The sequence below is a fragment of the Mercenaria mercenaria genome, chromosome 6, assembly GCF_021730395.1.
Source record: "Mercenaria mercenaria strain notata chromosome 6, MADL_Memer_1, whole genome shotgun sequence".
Classification (NCBI taxonomy): domain Eukaryota; kingdom Metazoa; phylum Mollusca; class Bivalvia; order Venerida; family Veneridae; genus Mercenaria; species Mercenaria mercenaria.
The window spans coordinates 53,945,438-53,961,083 of NC_069366.1; the positions used below are offsets into that span (position 1 = coordinate 53,945,438).

Genomic DNA, 15,646 nt, shown 5'->3' on the forward strand with positions numbered 1-15,646 from the left:
AGACTATGTGTTGTAAATTAACCTTTAGCCTGCTTGTAGCAAGTGATTCAGCCTTTGCACATCCGTGCAGTCTGATCATGGTCTGCACTGTTCGCTATTCAGTCAGTAAATTTTTAGTGAAAACCCCTTTGAATAGTAAATGGTACTGCCCAAATTGAATGATGGACCAGTCCATTTTAGAAATTTAGCAGGGTAAATTAAGGTTAAAGGAAATAGTAATTTTGTTATTTTTAAAATGACTGATAGGGGCCCTTGTGGCAGAGTGGTTAAGAGTTCTGATTTCAAATCTTTTGCCCCTCACAGCTGCGGGTTAGAAACCTTGCTTTGGGTGTTGAATTCCTTCCGGTGAGGAAGCCATCCAGCTGTCTTATGTTAATGCAGCCTGTCCCTGAAAGAATACTGGAGGGTGTGGAGGTACGAACCTGGGGTCTTCTTCCACTGTGAAAAGCTGGAAAGTCGCCATATGACTAATAATTACATTAAACCCAACAAAAAAGACCCAAATAATAGCATGTTCAAAAAGAAAGTTCATTTTCTAAATTGATGGTAGAACAATCAAGGTTGTAGAGTAGATATTCACTGTATTTACCTGCCTTTGCGGCCAGTGCAGACCAAGATCAGCCTGCACGGATGTCTGCACTAGTTGCTATTCAGTCAGTAAATCCTTCAGATAATAAATCATTAAATGGTTCTGCCCAAATTGAATGATAGACCAGTCCATACATAAATTTATCAGGGTAAAGGTTAAATGATGTCAGTCCTCCAAGCATCTGAATACTTTAAAATCATTATTATTACGTGAGTAGGGATAGTACTGGTTACTTTTGTTGATTTCGTTGTTGTTACAGTCCGTTAAATTTAAAAGCACTGACCTCCCGATTTTGACTAAAATGTTCTTTCTTTAAAATTGACATTAGGTCATATTACGAACATTAGAATATGAGTTTTTGTTTTTAAACTAAATCTTAAAAATGACAAACCAAGAAAAAAAATGCCTGCGCCGGGAATCGAACTGTGGCCACCTTGGCAGTAAAAACCTTTTTCCTGTCTTTACCAATACTGCCACGAGGAATATGTGTACATAGCATGAATTGTAATTGATATAAGAGATTTTCAGCTTACTTCGACACATACTGCGGACCACGGACTGCGGACTTACTATAGGGGTTTTCTCAAACTGTATATGAGGAAGTTATACATAACTGAACAGTGGCATACTTAGCATCCGGTTCTAATGCCGTAATACTGTTTCCATTTAAAATATCTGAGAAAAGACAGTTATAAGAGTTATTAATATCCGTCTTATTGTATATGAATTATCAATATATTTTTGTCTTACAAGCATTCTTAACAGCGTGGGAGCATTTTTAATTTTTTGCTGTCAATTTCGTGAAGTTCTAGCGAGAATTTGCTAGCAGCGAAAACGGCTTTTGATTCAACGATCAATATACCCCGTAAAAATCCAGGATTTGAACAATGACCTTCTGGTGAGGAGACAGACACTTTTCCCTTCCCCTACGCCGCAAGAGGTTCCTATGCATAGGGGATCACAGCAACATAATGTTACAAGTTATTACTTATTATAATAACTGAATATTTGGTATCAAAGAATGTATATAGTGTATATGGTAACATGGAGTTTTGTATTATCGCACTTGCGACGCTGAACTGCTACTGTACGGCGCAAAATTTTGAATATGCACGGTATGATGCCTGACATTTTAATGCACCACAGTAAAAAAAATGTCGCACATGGTATTATATATTCTTAACCATTTCAAACCCTACAAATTCAGTTTTATACGGTACTGAATTCATTCAGTTTTCCCGGTCACCCTCCCTATCGTGATGTACATGATGGCTACATTATGAATTTTTAAACTAATATAGACCTTGAGTTTTCATGAGTTTAAATCTTTGTTCAAGATCCCTGAATATCTACACATACCATATAAGTATAAGTTCGAAAAGGTACTCTACTAAAATGGCTTTGCCAATAATGATAGCCTCGACTACTAAGCTGGAAAATATAATTTCGTTGACAATTCTATGCATGTACTGGCCATAAAACATTTTTGGAATATGATTGAAATTTTGACCTTGGACGCTTCCCAGGCCCTTTGTTCACAAAACAATTTTCGGTCTCAGCTGGGTTTTAGACTGAAATTTTGACTGCTAGTTTTAATGGTACTTAAAGATTAAATTCCAGTCAAGACATGACAACCCTTACTGAATAGTTACTTGAAAATAGTCATGAATTTAAAACTTAAATTTTAACATGCAATTTTGATATCAATGAAAATGTTTCATTATCAAACTCAGCTGAGACTCAAAATGATTTGAAGACCGCCCGCTTAGCTCAATAGGGAAAGCGCAGATCTACGGATCTTGGGGTCGTGAGTTCGAGCCCTGGGCGAGGCGTATGTTCTCCATGATGATTTGATAAAAGACATTGTGTCTGAAATCATTCGTTCTCCACATCTGACTCTGGGGAAGTTGGCAGTTACTTGCGGAGTACAGCTTTGTACTGGTACAGAATCCAGGAACACTGAAAGTCCAGGAATTCAATCTTTGCATGACCTCAGTCATCAAGACCGAGCCTGTCTTGATCATTTTTCAAAATCTGATATCAGATTATGTTAATATGAAGTGGCTATTCTTTTTTTGTTATTTTCAAACATGCTGATACATAATTAATTCAGGATGTTGTCGCTAAATTATGGTAATGTATCAGATATGCTATTCTTTTTTATATTCAAATTTGCTGAAACATAACTAATTCAGGATGTTGTAGCTAAATTATGTTAATGTATCAGATCTCGTTTTGACGGGGATGAAAGATACATGTATGTGAACTTCCTGTATGTTTAGACAAAATGTTGAACGAAATCATTCAAGATATTTCATTAAAACTTCTATTTTATGGAACATCCTACAATTATCAAAATTTATGAAAAACAATGACTTTTTCCATACATAATTTAAGTGTGCCAGAACACTGTATTTATACTATGCAACAAAATATAAATGGACGTTCATTTTATTCAGAATGTTTAAGGTATAGGTCTATGTTTCGGAGAAAAAAGTTCGAATGTCATCAAATCATAGAAAGAAAGCATTGTTTTACATGAAAATTTAACAGCATATAAAACATTTATATTATTTTACAAAACCATCGTCAATTTACGCATATTTATTGAATTCCGGAAAGGGCCTGCTTGAAGTGGTCACACTTCTGGACAGTTCAGCGCCTTTAAAAACTCACCATTTTTTAAACATCTGTTGCATGTCTTCGTTTTGATGCATTTGCAACATCGTGCGAGAGTTTAAACTTTACATAAGTAGGTAATACATCGTTTTTGACAATTGTTTACATTTATTTCTTTACAAACGGCATTCTTATTTACAGGGGACAACTCATTTTGAATAATTTTAGTATCCAACTCTGTGGGATAGAACAGTAAAACATGTATTGGACAGATAAGTTGTGTGTCAAGATGCTGTTCATTTACTAAAAAAATCTGTTGTTTTGTGATATATTGCTAAACCTTAATTATTTTTTTCACAATAATATTTTGTACTGCTTTTTTTCTTATCTTGTTGCTAGGAAGAACAAGTCTAGGAATCGTATGGACAAACACAAATTAAAACCAAACTGTTTTTATAGGAATCGCCGTTATCTTCAAATCCATGTTTCAAGTTGTATTTTTTAATGCATGAACATATTAATAAGGTGAAGTATTATCGTGGTACCATGGGTTCGAAACTTCACATTGTCGTGTCGTTCGAGTCGTGCGGAAGATAGGTTACACCAGAAATGTCTCAATATCAAAACAAAATGTTAAAGCATACGGATATTTGAAGAACATTCTAAAGGCAAGGTAAATGCGACAGAGTATTTAGATGACATCGGAAAATTGCGATTACATGTGTTAAATGTAGCCAGTTCACTATCCATATATTTTCAAACTTGTATAATAGCAGATAATTATATCACAATACACTAATTTCTACAATGAAGGCAAAAGTTACTACACATACAGGTAAAAGAAACATATATACCCTAGGTATGTTTTCTTTCTTGCGAAACTTTAAATATTTTGAGAAAACCCCTACTGTAAGTACGCAGTCCCCTGTCCGCAGTCCGTGTCGAAGTAAGTTGAAAATCTCTATTTATTATTAAGGCACTTTACCTCGAGTCAAGCGTTACAAAAGCTTTTCGATTTTCAGTATAAAAATTAGTAAAAAAAACTAATTCTCATGTGTTTCCTTAACATTATAAGCTGTCAGTATTAAATTAAGTTTCAAAGCTTTCTTAAGAAATATAGCCTTAATTTCCTGTTACCTAGATTTTTTTTCTTTTTCATTTTTTTTTTGTATTATTATCTGGAGGCCAGTGCCTTTAAATCCCAGTGAAAAAAAAAGAAATCCAGTTAAATAATCATTTTGGTGAAAACTGTTTGTGTGTCATCAGAACTGATTTTAGAATATTTTGTCTTTTTTTTTTTTTTTTTTTTTTTTTTGAGAGCAAAAAGGTGTCTTCTCATTGGACTCAAATTAATGACTTACAATAACTGTTTCCACTCAGTATCTTAAAAAAGCATTGAGCTACAATGTAAGATCCTCAAACTTGGCAGGCACATTGCACATATGTTGCACATTACCTCAGCTATTTTTAACATCAGTGGGTTGAAGGTCAAGACCACAGTAGTAGTTGTTTGTGCAAACACTGTCTCTGCTCAATATTTAGAAAACAAACAAAACCTTGACCTATGATCCTCTTACTTGGCAGGCATTTTACTCATGTACAGTTGATTAACCTAATGATTTGAGGTCATAGGGTCAACAGTCAAGGTCATACTTACAATACAAAAAACTTTTCCTCTCAATATTTTGAGAATGATTTAACCTACAACCCTCAGACTTTGTAGGCATATTGCTAATGGGCAGATGATGACCCTTATAAGATTTTGAGGTCAGTGTTTAAAGATCAAAGTCACAGTGACTGTTTGTATAAAAACGATTTTCACTTGGTAACTTGAGAATGACTTGCCCTACCATTCGTAAACTTGGCGGAGACATTGCTCATGGGATTTGGATGACCCCTGATGATTTTAAGGTCAGCGAATCAAAGAGTTAGATAAAATTGACCGCAAATGAATACATAAAGAGCATTCACCATGGATCCCTTTTGATCTTAAGATTTCTCGGTTAAAGGTCATGGTCATTTTTCTGCAAAGTGATGGACTAATTATAATTATATGATGATGCTGGTCATCCATGCATCTGTTTTCAGTTTGATTTTCCCTTAATAACTTCCAAGTGCATTGACCCATGATTCTCAAATTAACATTGTTTCAGGTACCATATATTTTGCTTCACTAAGAAGTGGTCTTTCTTCATTTTTTTTTTTGTTCCTTACTTGTCTCATTTGTCCACAAATGAATGAGTCAAACCCATTGTATTGTTCTATGTTGTGAGAATTAAAGTGTTTAAGAAAGTTCATGTTAACGTCATGAAATTGTAACATGTAGAATGGCATATTTCCTTATAAACATCCGTGTTATGATGATGGTAAGTAGTTTACTGAATTGGCTGATCTTAAGTAAGTCAATTGTCAGTTCATATCATCATACAGAAGTGAACTACAGTCCATAAAATAAACAAACGTGTTTGTAAACATGGACGGATCCAAACGGAAGGGGAAGAAACAGAAATGTTTCGATGGTAAAATACAATACATAATCATAGCCCTGACAAACCTATAAACCAGGCCAGTCTATTTTATAAGTACAACAACATGGTTTACCCATTTAAACAAGCTGTACTTTTTCTTGAATGATAATCATTAACAGACTTACCATAATATACATGTATACAGTATATAGTACATTATATTTGACTTGCCATAAGAGTTACTAAGGTTTCTAAGTGCATATGCACTTACCAGTATTATATTTTTGCCATTTACAACTTTGGGTAAAACTCTAATGAAAATATGTCTGTTTTTAAGTGCATTTTGCACTTATCAGTGTCACTGTTGCTGTTCAAGTCTGATGAGGGGACTAGGGAAAGGTTCAGGCCTTATGACGGAAAGGTTCAAGCCTGATTAGGGAAAGTGGTTAAGCCTGATTAGGAAAAGTGGTTAAGCCTGAATAGGGAAAGGGGTCAAGCCTGATGAGGGAAAGGGGTCAAGCCTGATCAGGGGAAGGCCTAAGCCTAATCAGGGAAAGGGGTTAAGCTAGATTAGGGAAAGGGGTCAAGCCTGATCAGGGAAAGGCTCAAGCCAATGATGGTCAAGCCTGATGAGGGAAAGGGTCAAGCCTGATGAGGCAAGGGGTCAAGCCTGATGAGGGAAAGGCTCAAGCCTGATTAGGCAATGGTGTGTCAAGCCTGATAAGGGAAGGGGTCAAGCCTGATGAGGGAAAGGGTCAAGCCTAATTAGGCAAAGGTGTGTCAAAAGATAATAGATAAGGGTAGATTTCCCGGAAGCACAGAGCACCAAAAACACAGCCCCAGAGCCACTCATTTACATAGTAGGCCCACAACAAAAAGAAAGGTTCTTTTATTAAAGTCCTACTTTGTTTATTTTGCAGAAATGATTTGGTACACAGTTGTATCACTAATTATTGTACTGCCATGTTTGTTTGGTGCACCAGAAACTGACCGTGTGGTATCGTTACCAGGATTGAAACAGCAGCCATCATGGAAACATTATTCCGGGTATCTTAAAGCTTCTGGAACAAAGCGCCTACATTACTGGTAACATAATTTCTTCTTTTTCATATCTTCATATTTTTTTTTATTTTTGAAAAAAAAATGATGAGTTATTGTCATCATTTGATCGGCGTCGGCGTCAGTGTTGCCTGGTTAAGTTTTATGTTTAGGTCAGCTTTTCTCCTAAACTATCAAAGGTATTGCTTTGAAACTTGCAACACTTGTTCACCATCAATAGCTGACCCTGTTCAGCAAGAAACATAACTCCATCCTGCTTTTTGCAAGAATTATGGCCCCTTTTGGACTTAGAAAATATCAGATTTCTTGGTTAAGTTTTATGTTTAGGTAAACTTTTCTCCTAAACTATCAAAGCTATTGAAACTTGCAACAGTTGTTCACCATCATAAGCTGACCCTGTATGTTAAGAAACATAACTCTGTCCTGCTTTTTGCAAGAATTATTGCCCCTTTTGGACTTAGAAAATCAGATTTCTTGGTTAAGTTTTATGTTTAGGTCAAGCTGACCATATATTTTGCTTCACTAAGAAGTGGTCTTTCTTCATTTTTTTTTTCGTTCCTTACTTGGCTCATTTGTCCACATTTCACATAAACTTAGTTTCTCATAGACTATCAAAGCTATTGCTTTAAAACTTGCAACACTTGTTCACCATCATAAGCTGACCCTGTTCAGCAAGAAACATAACTCTGTCCTGCTTTTTGCAAGAATTATGGCCCCTTTTGGACTTGGAAAATATCAGATTTCTTGGTTAAATTTTATGTTTAGGTAAACTTTTCTCCTAAACTATCAAAGCTATTGCTTTGAAACTTGCAACAGTTGTTCACTATCATAAGCTGACCCTGTATGTTAAGAAACATAACTCTGTCCTGCTTTTTGCAAGAATTATTGCCCCTTTTGGACTTAGAAAATCAGATTTCTTGGTTAAGTTTTATGTTTAGGTCAGCTTTTCTCATAAACTATCAAAGCTATTGCTTTAAAACTTGCAACTCTTGTTCACCATCATAAGCTGACCCTGTTCAGCAAGAAACATAACTCTGTCCTGCTTTTTGCAAGAATTATGGCCCCTTTTGGACTTAGAAAATATCAGATTTATTGGTTAAGTTTTATGTTTAGGTAAACTTTTCTCCTAAACTATCAAAGCTATTGCTTTGAAACTTGCAACTGTTGTTCACCATCATAAGCTGACTCTGTCAATTTTTCTATTATACAAAAAAATCAGATGAGCGTCAGCACCCGCAAGGCGGTGCTCTTGTTTTCATATACCGGTAATATGCTAATAACATAATAATACTAGCTTTTTACAATTTTTTAAGTTCGTCCCATGTAGTTCTGGGACAACAGCTTGTTTATGAAAAGAATTGGGAACACTGCCGGCTAATAGGGTCCAAACACATGTTTTTCCTGTATCTCTGTGATTCTAACATGTATTAAAAGTTTTGATTTCATACCTGATATTCATATTTCAATGTAAATGAGATGTGAAACCAAAAAGTTTTGTCCTGGTTGGTGATAAATTACCTGTACTGTGTTGGTGCACAGTAAACTCAAAATTAAACAAAAATCAAATTGTTAAAAGCAAGCATAGCTTTAAATTAAAAAAACAATTTCCCTGAGCCTTCCATTTTACAAATACAGGAATTTGGATAATTATGTACTTATTATATAAAATCATGATGCTGAAGCTCTGTATTTCCAACACCTTTTTCTCAACATTTTATGCTGTCTCAAAGAAATTTCATGTCTTGTCATAATGCATTCCTTCTTTATTTATACATTTTCACTCCATTTATGTCGGATTTGACATGCGTTGCTCATAATAAAATAGGTAAAAGCTATGTTTTTCAGATTGTTTAATACTCTCAAAATGTATATGTCATGTTTATACTATACATGTATAAGGCTGTAGCAAAACATTTATCAAACGTCACCTCTCACCCGTCTTGTTTGAAGTTTCACAAAGTCCAGTGCAACTTTCATTAAGAGACCACCTCAGTGACCTGGGGCAAGGCAAAAGTTGTGTCGTAACAAATGAGCCTCTAAATACAACATAATTTGTTACACAACAAAAAAGGATTTGAGAAAATAGTCTCTTTATACAAATGTGGTCTTTTCATAGACTTGGTCACTTAAGCAAGTTTAACTTTAAACCCCTGGAATTTCTGGAAAAACTGAGTTTCAACTGTATCAGATAATTTCATCAGGTCATTTTACTTTGTGAAGTTATCACTTAATTATAATTACAGGTTGATAGAGTCTGCGAACAAACCCAGTACAGACCCCTTGGTACTATGGATGAATGGTGGACCAGGTTGTAGCTCAGATTTAGGACTCCTGACTGAGCACGGTCCTTTCAGAGTATGTAATTACTTTATTATTAACACTCATGTAGTAAAGCGATAATGCTTAAATGCTTAAATCCTATCAATAGATCTTTGGTTGTTATGTGTGCAGATGACTTATGAAAGCTTACGTTGCATCATATCCTGCCTTATTTAAGTGTTCTAACAGTTAAATAATAATTACACAAGTTTGTACTAATTTAATTTTGCTAGATTATGAAAGCTTAAGCTTATTTAGATCATGCTCGAGTCTGCTTCTTGGAAAAACCAGTACTGGTGCCATATGAGAAGGTTTGGTTGTGACCCTGTTGGCACTCAAACCCATGACCTCCTGGATGAGCAGACAACACCCTAACCACTAGACCACTACGCCCCTGTATATGTATTTGGCTAGCTGGAAAACTTGAGCATTATGCACATCCCCTTCCAACTTCAAGTCTTCAGTATTTTACTTCTAGAACAAGATACTAAATCAGCTACATTCTCACAAAATACTGGTATAAAAAACTTGATCATGTTTGATCAATTAGGACCATACTGTTTATGTGTAATCTTCCTTCATAATTTAATAGGGAACATCACATGAATGGTATCTGTTTGATTAGCAGAGAAACTGTAAATAGTGGCAACATGTCAGCACTCAATAAAACAGGGGAGTTAAAGAATAGGAGTAATGGGTTGTTAAAAATAAATGAGCCGCACCATGAGAAAACCAACATAGAGCATTTGCGAGGTCAGGATCCATGCTGTTCGCTTATGGTTTCTCTAATTGCAATAGGCTTTGAAAGCGAATGGCTTGGATCCTGACCAGACTGCGTGGATGCGCAGGCTGGTCTGGATCCATGCTGGTCGCAAATGCACTATGTTGGTTTTCTCATGGCGCAGCTCAAATATTGGGATTGAAGGCACATTCTTAAAGAACATTAAAAGGGTTATGATGAATTCTCTTGATGCTTGCATGGAACTTTTATTGATGTGCTCATAACTGGCCACAGTTTACCTGAATTATTACACCTGTTGTTGGCATTTTGCAAAATATAAAAAGGTTTTATTTGTACATATATATGTTATATATAATTTTCCTTCCAGATAGCGAAAGATGGATCAGGGGTTACTATCAACAAATACAGTTGGAATAATGTAAGTTATAGCTTTAGAATAACAAAAATAATTTTTATTGATGCATCTTGGATGTTGGGGTGGGAAATATTGTTTCCTTGAAATTTAATTCTTTATCTTTGTAACTGGTAAAAACACATATACTGTAAAATCATGTAATTTCATGGGCATGAAATATCGTGGTTTTGGGCAAAACGGCAATTTTGTGGGGATATGTATTCGTGGATTTCAACTTTTGAACATAGAATTAATGGGAATTTTACTTGTTTGTTGGGATTAAATTTCATGGATTGACTCAACCACGAAATCCATGAAAATTAGTCCCCCATGAATATTAATGATTTCACAGTAGAACAAATAAAAATAATGCAATACCTTGAACACTAATAATCATTGTATCCCAAGGTACAAAGTCACCTACATCAGATTCTGTCCATCTGTTAAAAAGCATATCTCCAATATCTATCAATGGATTTTCAAATAATTTCACATAAATGTTAACCTTTCACCATCATAGTACAATGGGATAGGCCTGACCAAGGTCACTAGGTCAAAAGTCAATGTTACACTTAGAGGTCATAGTCTGAATAGCATTATTTTGTATCTGCTTGAAGGATTTTCAAAACAATACAATCTTGTTATTTATCTAAGACAGCATGCAGAATGTAAGATCGGGTTTCTAGGTCTTTCCCCATTGCCTGTATCCTAGCTGCATCTGGGGGTATTAATCACTGCCATTGATAGCTCTAGCTTTTGTTTGGCTTTAATATATTTCAGGTTGCTAACATGTTATATCTGGAAGCCCCAGCTGGAGTAGGATATTCATACTCTGATGATAAAAACTACACCACCGACGATGATCAGGTAATATCCAGTATTTACTGATAAAACTACATGTATATATAGCCCGCCCGCTTAGCTCAGTAGGTTAGAGCGTTGGTCTACGGATCGTGGGGTCGCGAGTTCGATCCTCGGGCGGGGCGTATGTTGTCCGTGATATTTGATAAACGACATTGTGTCTGAAATCATTAGTCCTCCACCTCTGGTTCATGTGGGGAAGTTGGCAGTTACTTGCGGAGAACAGGTTTGTACTGGTACAGAATCCAGGAACACTGGTTAGGTTAACTGCCCGCTGTTACATGACTGAAATACTGTTGAAAAACGGTGTTAAACCCAAAACAAACATACAAACATGTATATATAACATTTTTAAGGTGTTTAGAAGGAAATTGAAAACATTTCTGTTGTTGTTAACTATGCTGGCTGATTTCTGCCTTGTTGTGTTGAAATGGTGTGAAGACAACAACAGGACAACACAAATACAACACAGATATGGAGATGTTGTGCTGTCATGTTAGCAGAGCAAAGACATGACATTATGGATTACAGATTTAAAGCATTACATGTGTGATTAATCATGTATGTTCTGTGTAGTTAGAATATACATATATGTAATTGCTGTGTACATGTCTAACAGAAGACACAAACAAAAGCAACATAACAAATACAAAATGTGATGATCTGTTGAACTTGCTTGGAAAAGACACAGCAACACAAATAAAGAATGCCAAAATGGCATTTTCCTACCCGCCAATAGGAAAAATTCATTAGATAAATCTGTCAAGTCAGCACATTTTGTAAACAGACAGGTTGACTATAAGTAATTTTTAGTTAGAGGATTGAGGAATGGAACTGTCAGACCCTTGTTTCGTAGACCACTTTTTTCCACTAAAACATCTGTTTTAAACATTAGCAATATTTTTTTGAAAAATTGAATGTTTGAATTCATTATTACTATATTTCAGGTGGCCAGTGATAACCACCTAGCTCTACAAGATTTCTTCTCCAAATTCCCAGAATATAAACAAAATGATTTCTATATAACTGGAGAGAGTTATGGCGGTATCTACGTACCAACATTGTCAAGTCTCGTAGTGGATGACAAGTCAATGAACTTCAAAGGGATGGTGATTGGTAACGGGATCTCCAACTTCGATACCAATGATAACTCATTACTGTATTTTGGATACTACCATGGACTTATCGGTGACAAGTAAATATATACCTATATATGTTACAGTTTTAATTACCTAAGTCAAGCTTGTACCAGTTCTGTGATGAAAAGTCAGGGTATCTGGTTATAAAATTAATCAGAGTTCGAGACCGGTCTTATAATTTTAGTATGTGATTGGTTGTTTCTTAGCTAAATATTTAAATGAACAAATACAGCTAAAGTAAGGTTGCTTCCTGAGACTGGCTCCCAAACTTAAATTTATGATCTCGGAGTCCTGTTTCCGAGCTTGCAACATTTAGACTTGGTTTAATATCACATGGTACTATCTGACTTGATTAAAATGATACAAGGTTCAGTTTTTTTCAGTTCACAAATTAAAAGCTTTCATGTACAAAATTTCTATTTTATATCTGATTATAGAATTTCTCAGTTATTTCTTTCTAACATTCAGATTTGTATCCATGTGATAATGCTTGTAGTTATCTTATCTGCCAAATGGCAGATGACTTATCAACTAGACACAAAATAAGACATGTGATGTTGAGGTGTGGTCATATGACAATTTCAATATTTCAACAGAAATACCCTTCAGATTTTTTACTATTATATTTTAAATACTCTAGTCTGGCACATCAACCTGGCTTATGTTCTCTAACCTATTATTTCCATTATGCATACAGGAGTTAATTCCCTTGCCATTCTAAATATTTACCATACGTAAGCAAATAAAGCCATAGAATTTGCAAGAAGATTTAATTTGCAAATGGTAGTCAGCTTATTGTATAATGACTAAGGCAGTATGATATTCTGGTTGTTATTTTACAGTTTATGGAACAAGATGTTGAATGTATGTTGCCCTGGAGAATCTGGGAGACGGTGCCATTTTGTGAACGGTTATCTTAGCGATGATACATGCTCAGACCTCGTAAGTTATACAATATATTGAAATGATTTAGCATAACATTAACCTTAAGCCTGCTGGCAGCAAATGATTCTGCCTTTGCGAACAGTGCAGACCAAGATCACCCTGCACATCCATGCAGTCTGATCATGGTCTGCACTGTTCGCTATTCAGACATGTAAGTTTTCAGTGAACACCCCTTCGAATTATAAATGGTTCTGCCCAACTGAATGATGGACCTGTCCATTTTAGAAATTTAGCAGGGTAAAGGTTAAGTACAATAGATACAATAATCATTTCAGTAAAGTTTGTTTTTATTCTCACTGAGGATTTTTACTTCTAGCTACTAATGCAGTTTGTAGGAAGTAAATTTCAAATGAACACCATTGGTCCAGACTAAAATGCTAACTTGTCTATAGTTCCAAATTGTATTCCCCAAGGACTAAGATGACAAATTCTGTAACAGTATTTTTGCAGTTATATAAATTTTTTTTTCAAGTGCATCATTCTGCAGGAGGTTTCAAAGAGATTCTGATTTTATTGTGAAAAATTTATATTTCATAGGAAAATTCCTTTACATGAAAATTTTGAATGCCACTTATGTGGCTATGAATGAATATTCAGTTCTGAAGTTTGAATGAAAGCACAAGTTATAAACACTGACCAGGAAGCTAACTGCAAATCACAGATGTATTTATTCATCCAAAGGACAATGGTAACTAAAGATGCACAGTTTGTTTTGAGTTGGGAGTCAGACCTGATGGCCATATTTTTAATTGAAACCTGACAATAGTAGAATATGCCTATGATTTCTGAAATTCCTCATTGATGCATAGGTTCTGGTAAGAAGTTCAAAGAGCATAAGTCATTACAATTTTCTCTACAATCCATGTAGGGAGCAGTCACTCTAGAGCAAACATCAGAAATACCTTTGTTGTACGAAGGCTTTTACTCTATGGAGATTAGTTTACAATGAATTGTGTCTGGGTGGATAAGAAAATATCTGTCTTTATAGAGAAGTGTTTGCTTTTCAATGATGCCATTAACAGAGGTGATACTGTATTCAGTCAAATATGTGCTTGGCAGTCAGCCAAGTACCGGTAAGTGACACAGTCTGACTGCGTAAAACATATTGAAATTGGAAGAAAAAGTCAATTTGGAAAATTAGCTAACTGGCTGCTTAAGACATGTTGCTAGTTAATACAGGTGACTATTAAAGCAGGTTTCACTGTAATAGTTAAAGATCCTGTTTCTTTGAAAAAATACAAATATCTTTCAGGTACAGCAGGGCCTGACCATCATCTATGACAGTGGTCTGAATGAATACAATTTATATGCACCATGCGAAGTGCCAAAATTTAAGGGATATGTCTACACGAATAAATCTTTTGTTTACGATCTTCCAAGTCTCGGACACAGGAAACATCCTCATATGATCAAGAAGCTAAATGTAAGTATCTTCACCTCGTTCCCATGTTATTAAGTTAAAACGGGGTACCAGTCTCAGAATGCAACACTGTCATTGGTCAGTTTCAAAATTGGGCTCAGAACTGACCAATAGGATGCTTATATTCAGAATAACAAATGCTGACCATACATGAATGTCCAGGATTGAATTACAGGATGATTAAAGGAAAATAGATTTTACATGTTTTAAAGATCTGATAGATACCATAGAGCCATTAGTTGATTTTTCAGGAAGTGGACTTGAGAATCATTGACAAATTTCAATTCTAGCTTATTTGTATTAAAGGCATTTTCTGACATTTCTTTTTCAAAGCTTGCCTAATTTTACTAAATAATGTTAACACTGCTAAATCTACAAGGAAAAAGTATTCAAGTCAAACTACTGTTCATTAAAGAAGTGTATATGTGTATCTTATATCACAGAGAGTGTTTCTACCAACTGATTTTACTGTAAGTACCAAAGAATATGAAATATCAGCTACTCCCTGGTTCATCCTCTCTTCATATGTGACTGTTTTGAAAACAAATAGGATGTATCATATGTTATGGCATTGTCTGTCAGTCTGCCAAAATTTCTCTGTTTCAGTCTTTTAATCTTTAGCCTTTTGGCGGCATGCGATTCTGCCTTTGTGACCAGTGCAGACCAAGATCATCCTGCACGGATGTGCAGGCTTATAATGGTCTGCACTGTTCGCTGTTTAGTTAAAAAATTTTCATCAAACACCATGTCAAATGATAAATGGTTTTGCCCAAATTGATTGATGGACCAGTCCATTTTAGAAATTTAGTGGGCTAAAGGTTAATTAGAATGTGTACTATCTGCAGCCCTCCTTACCATGAATTAGTTCCACCAGAGAAAGATCAGTATTACTTTTTGGGTCAGTGGCTCAAAATTCAAGGTCACAGGAACCTAAGATAACACTCTATGTCAGAAAATACAGGATATAATAGCTGTGGCATTCAAACTTTAAAAGTTTTACCAGAGGCAGATCTTTAACCCTTATCATGCTGGACACAACTGATTCTGCCTTTGCGACCAGTGTAGATCATGATCAGCCTGCACATCCGTGC

General features: G+C 35.4%; 1 protein-coding gene across 5 annotated transcripts in view; it reads left to right on the forward strand.

The window, feature by feature from the left end:
* The window catches only part of LOC123548864 (lysosomal protective protein-like), a 51,553-nt gene that overhangs the window by 11,266 nt on the left and 24,641 nt on the right, over nucleotides 1-15,646 (forward strand). For 3 of the 5 annotated variants that reach the window (XM_053545930.1, XM_045336472.2, XM_045336473.2), the window contains exons 2-9: nucleotides 6,597-6,762; nucleotides 8,979-9,090; nucleotides 10,164-10,214; nucleotides 10,971-11,057; nucleotides 11,999-12,246; nucleotides 13,033-13,132; nucleotides 14,388-14,558; nucleotides 14,999-15,025. In XM_053545930.1, the coding sequence (XP_053401905.1) occupies nucleotides 6,599-6,762; nucleotides 8,979-9,090; nucleotides 10,164-10,214; nucleotides 10,971-11,057; nucleotides 11,999-12,246; nucleotides 13,033-13,132; nucleotides 14,388-14,558; nucleotides 14,999-15,025 (960 nt within the window). In that variant the 5' untranslated portion in view covers nucleotides 6,597-6,598. Of the gene's footprint in view, nucleotides 1-6,594; nucleotides 6,763-8,978; nucleotides 9,091-10,163; nucleotides 10,215-10,970; nucleotides 11,058-11,998; nucleotides 12,247-13,032; nucleotides 13,133-14,387; nucleotides 14,559-14,998; nucleotides 15,026-15,646 lie in introns of all 5 variants that reach the window. The other 2 variants (XM_045336475.2, XM_045336476.2) reach the window with 2 other exon arrangements.